At 33.6% G+C, this 10,102-nt stretch overlaps 1 protein-coding gene across 2 annotated transcripts; it reads left to right on the top strand.

The window, feature by feature from the left end:
• Positions 1–1,375: 1,375 nt before the first annotated feature.
• On the top strand, positions 1,376–6,458 carry LOC146936203 (pentatricopeptide repeat-containing protein At4g18975, chloroplastic-like). 2 transcript variants are annotated; one of them, XM_085751188.1, is made up of 7 exons: positions 1,376–1,694; positions 1,792–1,839; positions 1,942–2,018; positions 2,103–2,202; positions 4,457–4,600; positions 5,276–5,488; positions 5,837–6,458. In XM_085751188.1, exons 1-7 carry the CDS (start codon positions 1,635–1,637, stop codon positions 6,026–6,028), a joined length of 834 nt encoding a protein of 277 aa, XP_085607314.1. In that variant the 5' UTR covers positions 1,376–1,634; the 3' UTR covers positions 6,029–6,458. The 2 variants fall into 2 exon arrangements, with proteins under 2 accessions (XP_085607314.1, XP_085607315.1); XM_085751189.1 differs by having other exon boundaries at positions 5,832–6,458.
• Positions 6,459–10,102: the final 3,644 nt, after the last annotated feature.

Genomic DNA, 10,102 nt, shown 5'->3' with positions numbered 1-10,102 from the left:
AAAAATATACAATCGATTAAGAGGTAACATATGATGAATAGTTATTGAAATTCAATCCCAACACAACTTTATCTTTATTGATTCAGTTTACTTTGATTCAAACCACTCAAATACTTTTATAAACAACTTGTTCAGAAAATTTGACAATACAAGCTTAAAGTAACCAAATCCTGGCTCTTGTAGATACAATATTTTATTTATGGAGAATGTTAACTAGTGTCCCAAGACATTGGTTAAACATCCAAAACAAGTCAGTTTTCAAGAAAAAAATTGTGTAATCATTATTTAATCAAAAGTAACATCTTATATTTTGAATACAAAATTTCTATTTGTAAATTCCTTAATTAATGCCCTAAGGGTACTAGTTAGAAAGACTCTTTATTTAATTGATAAATTAATTTACTTTATGTCAATCTTTTCACTAGATCGCAATTACCTTTTTGTCCTCTCAAAATAAAATAAAAAATGTTATTTTTTGCTTTTACGAAAAGAATAAAAAAACTTAGTGGATAATGTTTTAACCCAGATTAAAAATGAATGATTTATATCTAAAAATTAAATTTTTTAAAAATTAAATTTGGAGAGACTATTATTAATACATTGAATAAAGCGTAAACACGTTTATCCCGTGAACATAGCTCAATTGACAAAAACATTGTATTGTAATATATAAGGGTCAGGGTTCAAGTTCGAATAACAGACATCTCACCTGTTCACTTTATAAGTGAATTTTAGCCGTTAGACTACCTTAAAAAAAAAACATAACACTCTACTATGAAAACAAGTTGGAGAAGTGTCGAACTTAGGCATGGCAATGGGGTGGGGTGGGGACGGGTTTTACATTCCCCGTCCCCATACCCGATTGTCATATACTTACCCGTTACCCTACCCATACCCAACGGGGATGAGAAATTGAACCCCAACCCCGTCCCCAACGGGTTCGGGTATCCCCGCCCCATCCCCATCCCCACATTGAATAATTTTTTTAATAAAAAATAGAAGTTTTTTTGCAACCCCTAGAGAAATGTTGTAATGCATTATCCAAAAATATGCTCACTTTAACATTTGTTAGATCGATTGATTTAGTTGCCCTTTTAAATATCAATGGTAGTTTTTATAACACGACAATTATTAAACAAAATAACATGACATATCAACATAAAATAGTTTTCTGCATTCGGGACGGGTTTGGGTATGGGTTTGGGGTGGGTACCTATATACCCGTTACCCGTCCCATACCCGTGTTTTGGAATCGGGGAAAACCCAAACCCATACCCATACCCAGTCAAAACGGGGAAAACCCGTTAAATTGGGTTTGGTTCGGGTGGGTAACCACGGGTATGGGTTTTGTTGCCATGCCTGGTGGAACTGAAGTAGTAGTACTGAACTCAACAACTTACCGGATAACGAAAACTCAGCCAGAAACTCATCCAGGTTTTTTCCTTCTCTCGTATTCATTTCCACCGCAATTTACGCAACTTACCGAATTGTATAACTTAAATTCTTTCATGTTTGAATTAGCAAATTTAGTACAAAAATTGTCAAATAACGACTACAGTAGCGCATAATAATATAACCAAATTGTAGTGTGCATTAGACACTGATAGCATCCCTATCTCGAAACCAGAACAGCAATGCCTATAACAATTGAAAGCTCAATTGTTTCCCCAATACTCCTACGAAGGACATGTTTGGTAACGTTGTTTTCTTCATCATTAGATTAATGAAAAAAAGTGATTATATCATACATTACACTGCAATTCATATCACCCTTATCTTCTTTTCTCTCAGACTAAACCGAATAAATTCTTGTCATCTGCAATAAGTATTACTCCGAAGGTATAATAATTGCTTCACCAAAAAAAAAAAATCATATTTAATTGAGTTTCGTATTTTTTCGCTTTGAAAAAATTGAAATATTCTGTTTTTAAAAATTTGTAGACAAGTTGTATCTCCTGCAAAGTTATCCGATCGAAATTGAGTCTGAATGTTGTTGGTGGTTCTGTTGAGAAGGATAAGTAGGTTATTGATTTGTTTTCTTTTTTGTAAATTTGCTAATGTGTGTTTGGTTGTGTGAATAATCTGTTTTATGTGGAATGCAGAAAAGGGAAGAAGAAAAAAGGGGGTAAGATAGAACACCATTTGTGGCAAAGAAGAGATTCAGCTCAGTCTGGCCAAAAGGCACTCACTCTTGTCAGAACTGTATGTTCATCTAGGCATTTATTTTTTCGTTTTTGTTCACAATCTTCGGTTTGCCTAAGCTACATATTATAGTGTTAGGTAGTTATATTTTCTGTAATTTGTGTATGGAATTCTGAGATATGATCATACGAGGGAAAATTATGAAAGAGTTGTATACCCGGAAAAAACTGGACTAAAGTGCGAGTAAAGCTTTGGTGCGTCTTTCATTCCAAGCTGTGGAACCTATACAAGGCCATACATGACTTTATTTGATTTTCATATAACTGTTTATGTTATGGCTCGAAAGTCTTGTGCTTAGACTTGTAGACCTACTATTTAACATATCTATTCAAGAAAGCATTGTTTTCATCAATGTGATGAATAGACCAGTGAAAGGCGAAAGGAATAGAGTGAAATCATAGCTGCATTTTGGTGCTAAAAGATTAAGGCATGTAGTAAATAACAGTATAGGATATGTGGGTTAACTATACCAGAATTTGATATGGTCTGGAAAGGATGAATGGATTTTTCGGAAGGAGTTATAGGTGGTGAAGGAGGAGATTCATGAATAGAATAATCTGCCGTGGACAAAGCCAATGAGTTAGATGGCTGAAGAGACTCTACTCTAGACTTGATTGAGAGGGACTTGAGAGACCAGCTGGTTTGGCCAAGTTGATAAGGATGGAATAATTACGCCTAAAGTGATAGGAACAGCTTTAGGATTATATATGGACTGCTGTTGGTTTCTAGCAGAATAAGGAAAACTGTGTTAATTAAAAACAGCGTCGTTAGATGTATAGATTCTGTCATATTAGTAGATATATTTTGTGCAAGGTCTAAACTTGCCCACAATATGTTTGAAGAGCCTTCTTTTACTGTTTAATCTTAGTTCAGCAGATGAATTAACTAACAATAACATGATTAAAAAGTTTCTGATTTGGGATGAAGACAATTAGTGTGTGTGGAGAATACTTTAACAAAAGTAACATGTATCCCCACAGGATTGTACCAGGAAGAGTCCATATTGATCTGATTCGCTGTTAAACAAATTTTGGTGATTGGCCTGACATTTGACAAAACATTTAGTAGAATGAAGTTCAGAATAGATAGCATTATCTTTAGAAGACTTACTTCGCACCAATGAGATTTTTAGTGATAGATAGACTAGAAGAAAATTCCAAAGAGAGAAGTGAGCATTAGAATGGAAAGAGGACAGTAAGGTTCTGCAAACAATAGATGTGAGTGGTGAACCTTAACCATTGAGTGGTTACAATTTGCAACAAAATGTTAATCTTGCCTAGATTGGTGGCATCCATGGGATGTTGTGGGTCACCTATAACACGATGACTTGCTCAAGAGTCATCATATCAGGGTCGAGTTGGTTGTGCAACGGAGTAAGTGACATGTGCCATTTGAGATGACTGGTGGGGCTGATGTGATCCTTGGCAAGGAACCAATCTTTGCTGATTCTGATGGAATAATGAATGTTAGGAATGACTGAAGACGAATAGCTGTATTCTAAAGCAGGACGAGTACAGAATTAATGTTGCTGCTGATGTTGGTAATCAGGGTTGAATCTGTTGCAACAGATTGAAGCATCACCACCCTATACCTGTGACTATGCCCAATGAATCTTGACCACAATTACCAGAGAAGTGGGTACCAATATTCTCCTTTAGTGTTTAACATCTTCCATCTGATACCTAAAACCACCTGTACTGTTCGAGTGAACCATTCTTTTAGGTGCTAAGATTTATTTAATACAAGGATGGATTATAGCACCTTTGAGTCCGAGAATATTATGCAGAAGACTCAGAAAGCGGGCTTGCTTTGAAGGAATGACCCCAAAAAATTATTGAGTGGCCAGTGGGGTGGGAGGAGTTTATACATCACTAAGAGAGTTAGTTTTGGTTGCAGGATTTTAGGATGCATTCTAATAGCTTCCATGATGTTATGTGCTGCACTGTCGTGCTATTGTTATTAACTGGGTTTATTATTTGAATTGTGTGTTTCTGTTTTTTCCGTTTGCAATATATGCTTGAATGCTGTAATGTAAAAAAAGAGGAAGTATTATTCTCCAGTAAATTAGCTTTCTTTATATCTGGAGGTTACTTTTCCGGACTCGAATACAAGAAAATTGTAATTGTATATGTGCAATCCAAACCCTTATCAGGAGAACGTGTTGTTTTCTATTGAACTGTTTTTTATTTTAATATTTTGATCTTGCTATGTTGAGTTAATTTTGGATTGTCTATTGTGAATCTTGAAATGGCAGATCTGTGAACTCCCTAATGAGAAAGAGGCTGTTTATGGAGCGTTAGACATATGGACGGCCTGGGAAATAGAGTTCCCATTGATTGCAGTAGCTAAGGCTTTAAAAATCTTAAGGAAAAGGGCTCAGTGGGTTCGTGTAATTCAAGTACGGTTGCCACTATTTTCTAGAACTTGTGTATCTTAAAGCTGAACACTTTCACCGACTTGTAAATGCCCAGGGCTATAAAATTACCTTCTCATGATATCTTTTTTCCGTACATTACATGTGGTGGAGCTTAAATGCCCAGGGCTATAAAATTACCTTCTCATAAAATGAATGATTGTTTGCTGGTAGAACTTTTAGCAAAGTAATCTGTATTAACTGACACTGTAATTTCTCAATCATGCTTTATTTATAACATATATGGTTTGAGGTGATACATAAACGATGAATGATCTTTAGCTCATACAAATGTTGTTTCAACTTTTATGGCTCCAGTTTGGATTTAAGTACTTATTATAAATATGAATCTTGAACTTAATTTTATGTATTTCTCATATCAACATGCTTTCATAATATTCCATCCATCAACATGAACATTGTTTAGTCCTTCTCAAGAATGCTATCGAGGTTGTGTTCAACTCATAAATATGCATGAGTTTTGACTTTTTTGGTTTTTCCAGATTTATCACACATCTTAGAATTGGAAAATTAAAAACACATATATATGAAATTCATGAATTCATGGTCTTATGTGAATAGTACCTCTGCTTTGTAACCTTGGTTAACTGTGAGGAATGGTTAGAATCTCATTGGTTATAAAATCTTTTATACTTTCAGTTAGCCAAGTGGATGTTGAGCAAAGGACAAGGAGCAACAATGGGAACATACGACACACTTCTTCTGGCATTTGATATGGAACAGAGAGTAGATGAGGCAGAATCCTTGTGGAATATGATTATACATGCCCACATGCGCTCTGTGTCTAAGAGACTGTTTTCTAGGATGATTTCAGTGTATGATCATCATGATCTGCCAGATAAAATTATAGAGGTATCTCTTTTATAGGAATGTAGAGGTATTTTTGGTAGTACAATTAATCTCAGTACATATTTGAACTCCCCGAGTGAAAATTCGCAGTCAAGCAATCCAGACTGTTTGATCAAGATCTAACGGCTCATGCTCTGGCTTGGAATATTAAATCTGATAAAAATTTGGAAGTGAGCCATTCGATCTTGATTTTTCGGTCTGCATTGTGTCATTGCAGCAAATGCATGACCCCCTGATTGCATGGAATCTAGATCTGTTCATCACACTACACTTTGACATGATTTTATTCAGCAAATCTGAATTTACTTTTCTATATGACTTGACATGTTGCTATCTTGTATGTAAGTTTAGGTATTTGCAGACATGGAGGAGTTGCGGGTAAAACCTGATGAAGATACAGTCAGGAAAGTGGCAAGTGCCTTTAGAAAACTAGGCCAAGAAGAGAAAAGGAAATTGGTAATCAAACGATATGGCCTTAAATGGAAGTATATTCACTTCAATGGTGAACGGGTGAGAGTTAGAACACATGCATGGGAAGACTAATTATGAATGACATTGAAATCGGTAAATATCAACAAAGATAACACTAAATCTTTATATCTTTGAAGCAATTGTCTAGTTGCATTCTGCCGTTGTTGAATCAAAGGGTCGAGTGCAAAGGATTAACAAGCTTTCGTTAAAGTTGAGTCGATTGGGAGTACCCGACTTCGTTTCCCGAGAACCAGAAGATTAAAACAGAAAATATCATTGTTACATCATAGACTCACCAATTTGATTCGTTGTCATTTATCGGGTTCGAGTTTAGCAACCTATCAACCATGAGTTGAACTACATTTGGGGGCACAACACTCAAAGCTAGAAGTGATCATGTTGTATTTTTGTATCATATGTTAGACATGAGTGAGAACTTGTTGAGCTTAGTGTAAATGTTAAACTTATTTTTGGAAGAAATTCATGTGCATATTAGAGCTAATCTTGTTAGATGCTAACTGAGGCACAAAAATGACCTCTTCTGACAAAAAAAAAAATTCACAATGGATTTAATGAGTGAGCCCCCCACTAAAGGGTAACAAAAATGTGGTTTTCTCCTGTCGACACTTGCAAAAATTAATTGAAAACTCAAGGGAGAGAGGTGAGGAAGAAGACCACATGTTTGGGAAGAAAAATGGGGTTGGGGGGCTTCATTTTCTCTTTATAAAGGATGAACAAACCACCAATTTTGTCTATAAACTATCATTATCTCCTCAGTTTAGTCACTAGACTTTATAAATATAATATCTGGTTGCTAAAACATATATCAAAACGGTATTATCCCATTTGTATGAATCTGTGCTTCGTAGATAAATACTAGAGTAAATTACTTTACCCTCATCTTAGAGGCTTAAGTTACACTACCATACGGTCCCTACCCCTCTAATTCAAAATATTGCAGAAAATTAATAATAAAAATATTTAAATTGAATCATTGTTGACATTTGGAGTTATAAAGAAATTAAAATTGATTTCTTAAATGGTGGCTTGAATTTTTTTTGATAGAAAATGGTGATTGAAAGTTAATTGCTGAGAGTAAACCACATCCATCATCATCAAATCTAACATCATGCCAATTTGGCAAGTTGCAAATAATTATGGACGTGGGTTCTAAAAAATACGGATACGGACACGCTAAGCCGATACCGTTAATAATTTGAGAAAATCACATATTTCAGTGTAATTATATGTATCAATGTTGTGTCGGTGTCGTATTGGTGTCGGATGCGACACATGTTTAACACCGAAGTACACTTAATTCGAGGAGTATTCGTGATTTAAAGTTTGGGTTAGAGCACCTTATCATTCTGGATTGGGAAATAGGGAGTTTGTTTGGAGGAAGGATATGCAAAAGATTATATTTGGTCTGGGGCTGAGTCTTAGGAATTCGTTCAATGATCATCTCGTTCAAATGGTTGGGGATGGAGTAAGGACCTCTTTTTCGTGTGAGCTCTGGTTTGAAGGAGATGCGTTATTCTCGACATGTCTTGTGTTAAAATAATTTATTTTTAATATAAATTTATTTGACTTAAAAAAATAATTTTACAACTTAAAAGAATGTATTTTCCTCTCGAAAAAACCTTAAACATGTATTTTGTGAATTTAATATTGCTATAATTTTCTTAATTTTCTCTTAATTTAATCTACATATATTAGGGATTAAGGACCATGCACCACAACTACCACCTTCATTATATCTTTTTTATTCTTTTTTTGTTTGAAAATATAAAAAATGACACTTATCTCATATAAATAAACCCACACTTCAATGTAATTTTTTTAAAGAAAACAATGGCAATCATGAAGGTTGCATGTGTGATTTTGGTGATGTTCATGGTTGTTAAACCTAAGGTAGAAGCTCAAATCTTCTGTAATCTTGTAGCTGATGATCTTGGTCCTTGTATTGATTTTCTTGCAGGTGCTGATGAACCTATGGAACAATGTTGTGATGCAGTTATCACAATTGATGCTGAAGCCACCACTGCCCTTGATCGTAAGGATACTTGTAGGTGCTTGAGAGAATTTGCTAGTAGTATTTTTTTATGAGTAATGATATTTTGACATCCATTTGATGACAACTTTGTTGACAACCTTGTTTTTCTCACTTCTTATTGGTCAAAAACAATGGAGAGAGAAAAAGGAAGAGAGAGGATAACAACATCATGTGAGTATGAGAGAGAAAGTTGTCAAAAAGTTGTCAAAAAGTTGTTGTCAAAATATCATTTCTCTTTTTTTATTTGATGAGAAGAATGGTGCTGCACTCTTTGCCAAATGTGGTGCTATCACTCCCTACAAGATTAGTCCCTCTGCCGACTGTGACAAGTATGTTTAACTTTCATTTTATGTTTATAATAATAATCAATTGATTATCATACATTGACAATGTCAAATTATTTTATACATACTTTGATGATTGTTGTCAGATCAAACTAAAAAATGCTAACTTATGTCCTAAGGGCATATGACAAGGAACCTAAAATGGAAATTTTGTCTAGGAAATTGTACCAATTTATAAAGATTAAAAATTAATATTTTATAATAAATATTTATAATTTATGGAATCTTTAACATATGGCCTAATGGTATCAGTTAGCATGACCCATTAAACTATTAACTATAGCATATAACAATGATATATAATATAGACTATAATGGTTGTTTGAGAGATCTAAGTTTAAAATTTCTGTCATAGATAGATCTATATGAATCTAGGTGAGGTATGATATGGCTTATCATGGTTGGGTTATCCTTGTGAATTGTGATTCTAAATAGAATTGAGATCATGCCGTTAAAAATGGAATTTTTTTTTTGACACAATTAAAAATGGAAATTATTAACTTGATCTTAGAAATACCAGACACATAACAAATTAGGGGACTGCTATGGTGCAGTTGTTTTTATGACTTTTCTGGAAAAGTCGCTTATGTGGCTTAATGGGAGAGTGCCACGTGGATGTCTTTTTAAATCGGTTATTTGGAAAAACGATTTTAAAAAGCTTTTGTTTTATATAAAAAATATTTTTTAATTTCTTTTTTATTTTTATTTTCATGTTTATCCCTTAGGATTGTGTTTCCTGCTCTGATACCAGGTTTGGAGTGGGGTTTTTAGCGGAATTTTCACGAACTTCTTTTAACATTTGTTCGATTTTAAATAACCCTTGAAAAGGTTTTAAGAGTGTTTTAGCTCTTTGTTTTTGTATCTGAGTAAGATTTTCTAAATCTTCTGTATCTCTTAATAGATCTTCAATATATTCTATATGATATATAACAAATTCTCTAGAATTGTAAAGAGTTTGTTTAAAAACAATTCTTTCATAATACAATTCTATTTCAGAGACTATGTCTTCTAGCCTTTTCTTGAAGAGTCTTAATTCTGTTATAAGATCTAGTCCAGGCATTTCTAATTGTTGATTCTCCAGCGGAGGTTTTCTTGTTCTAACATTTGATCAGTTTTTATTTGTTTTAACATTTTTTCGATTTTTGCTAAACCTTGAAAGGGTTCTAAAAGCATTTTTGCTTTTTCTTGCTGAATACTTGTAAAAGTATTCAAATCTTCTATTTCTTCTAATAACTTAGAAATAGAATCTACATGGTAGATTATTAAATCTTGTGAAGCAAAAAGAATTTGATTTAACATAATTCTTGTATTTTGATAATTTATTTCAGAAATTATATTTTCTAGTTTTTGCTTATAGAGTTGTAACTCTGTTTTTAGATTTAATCCAGGCATTTTGACCTTTTATAGTCTTTGATTAATCTTATTAACCTGTGTCGATAGAGTTTTTATAGAATCATGAAGATCCTTAAGCTCTTTTTCTCTACTTATTTCGAAATCCTTTCTAGGTGGTTCGAATGAGGATGAAGTATCATCTTCAAATATAGTTTGAGAACTTAATGATTTGCTAAAATCTTTTTGATCTTTGTTCGGTGATGTTATTCGAAGACTTTGGCTTCTAAACAACGGTTTTTCTGTTTCTTCAAACATATTCTTTTCTGCTTCTATCAGAGAAAAACTATTTCTCGTGATATCTTTAAATATTGGTGTTTCCAAAGTAATTAATGGTGTAAATAATTCATCAATATGAAT

This window comes from Medicago sativa, chromosome 3 (assembly GCF_051527215.1).
Source record: "Medicago sativa cultivar Bolivia chromosome 3, Bolivia_mono, whole genome shotgun sequence".
Classification (NCBI taxonomy): Eukaryota; Viridiplantae; Streptophyta; class Magnoliopsida; order Fabales; family Fabaceae; genus Medicago; species Medicago sativa.
The sequence above is the reverse complement of the archived record's forward strand: the minus strand, read 5'-3'. Positions and strand labels throughout refer to the sequence as shown.